Below are 1,808 nucleotides of genomic sequence, written 5' to 3' on the forward strand. Positions count from 1 at the left end.
CCGCCCACCTCCCCATCAAGTACCTCCCCATCAAGCGCCCCCGAGATTCCAACGGTTACTAGCGGCCGGCAGCTACCTAGCGGTTGCTCCCTCCTCAAGCCCGATCATCCCCTCGATCTCGTCAGAGCAAGCGGAGACCGGGCCGCGGCGATGACGGTGATCGACATCCTCATGCGGGTGGACGCCATCTGCCAGAAGTACGACAAGTTCGACACCGAGAAGCTCAACGGCACCAACGTCGCCGGCGAGGACCCCTTCGCCCGCCTCTACGGCTCCGTCGACGCCGAGATCTCCCAGTGCGTAGAGGTACCCCGCCCCTTCTCCCTCCGCTCGTGCTCCACCGGGCGCGCGTTGCCCCGCGCGGCGATCTGAATCTAATAGGGTTGTTGCTGTTGCAGAAAGTGGAGGCAGCGAGGTAGGAGAAGAACCGGGCCACGGTCATCGCGCTCAATGCCGAGATCCTCCGCGCCAAGGCCAAGCTCCTCGAGGAGGACCTGCCCAAGCTGCAGTGCCTCGCGCTCAAGAAGGTTCGTCCAATCATCTCTGCGCTGACCCGCTAGATCTGCTTCTTCTGTGGCCGCTAGGACTTGCTATCCGTGTTGTTTACTAGCAGCAAAAGAGGCTAGCTTACCTTGAAGGAGACTGCCTAAATTTAGGGTGCGCGGTTGTTGAATGTCAACGGAAAAATGAAGCAATTTCTGTGTCAGCGAGGTGATTTGCTGGATCACCTGGTGCAGTTTAGAATCGATGGGGCTGGTATTTTTTGCAGAATTTGTGGTAAAGTATGTTTATGATTTTATAGGATTGGTATGGTGATGTTTATATGCTGATTATATAGATGGAATTCTAAGCATATGTTGGAGAAATTGAAGGTCTTGTATGTTGCAATGTACTTCCATTTAGTTGTTAGTATAGATGATGCCTAGACTTATTTACATCAATGCCCAGTTCTTTTGCATATGACCAGTATAAACAACCATTGGTGCGTCCAGCACCGCCCACCTTCCCATCCAGCACCGCCCACCTCCCCATCAAGTATAGATGATGCCTAGGATTAGTGCATCCTTTTGCTTGTTGCTAGCTGTAGGATCTGACTTTTGGTTGTTGTTTCGGTGATGTAGGCCAAGGGAAATGACTACCGTTCCAGGGTCTCCGGTCTGGGAGCTCGTGAAGAAGAACAGCTACTTCTTGATCAAGCAGTTCGGCAATAGCAACACCAAGGTGCAGTACAGCAAGGAGCCCAACAGTCTCTACAATGTCTACTCCTACAAGTTCTCGGGTCCGTAGCTCTTTGCACTATTTTTAACCCTTTTGTTTGCAAGTGTCTCTGCAAGGAGCTAACTTGCTGTGGGGCTGATGTGGTTTCAGGCTTGGCAAACAGCAAGACCGTGGCGGTCCAGCCATCAGCGGGAGAGGACATGGTTGTTGTCCTGTCCACGACCAAGACCAAGAAGCAGAACACCCCTACCAAGCTCCAGCACAAGACTCTGATGCACAAGGAGTTCCGCAAGATGGCCAAGTCTGTCAAGAACCAGGTATTAACTCCAGAGTTTTGTACTTGAATTGCCCTTATGCTTGGCTTCTAAGCTACAACTGTAAGTCATGGCTTGTCCCTGCTTCCTCCTTGAGTTTAGAGTTGTGGCATGGAATGCTTGATTTTTTGGTGGACTTGTGTCCCTGATGATGCACCGTTGTTGCACTGCCAACCATCAGATGCAGTAGCTCCTCCTGCTTTCTACTCCGCTGCCACCGCTCGTTGTTTTGCTACTGCTCCTGCTAGTTAGTCACTGCTGCTACTCCTAAGCACT

At 52.0% G+C, this 1,808-nt stretch overlaps 1 protein-coding gene across 1 annotated transcript; it reads left to right on the forward strand.

The window, feature by feature from the left end:
- The first annotated feature begins 1,131 nt into the window (after positions 1 to 1,131).
- On the forward strand, positions 1,132 to 1,588 carry LOC125534142 (60S ribosomal protein L28-1-like). The gene is made up of 2 exons (XM_048697435.1): positions 1,132 to 1,279; positions 1,369 to 1,588. The coding sequence occupies exons 1-2, from the start codon at positions 1,132 to 1,134 to the stop codon at positions 1,560 to 1,562; spliced, it is 342 nt and encodes a 113-aa protein (XP_048553392.1). The 3' UTR covers positions 1,563 to 1,588.
- Positions 1,589 to 1,808: the final 220 nt, after the last annotated feature.

The sequence above is a fragment of the Triticum urartu genome, chromosome 1 (assembly GCF_003073215.2).
Source record: "Triticum urartu cultivar G1812 chromosome 1, Tu2.1, whole genome shotgun sequence".
NCBI lineage: Eukaryota > Viridiplantae > Streptophyta > Magnoliopsida > Poales > Poaceae > Triticum > Triticum urartu.

Coding starts and splice junctions, on each gene's coding strand:
- LOC125534142 (XM_048697435.1), top strand. CDS start 1,132: ATGACTACCGTTCCAGGGTCTCCGGTCTGGGAGCTCGTGAAGAAGAAC. Junction 1,280..1,368: donor CTACTCCTACAAGTTCTCGG/GTCCGTAGCTCT, acceptor ATGTGGTTTCAG/GCTTGGCAAACAGCAAGACC.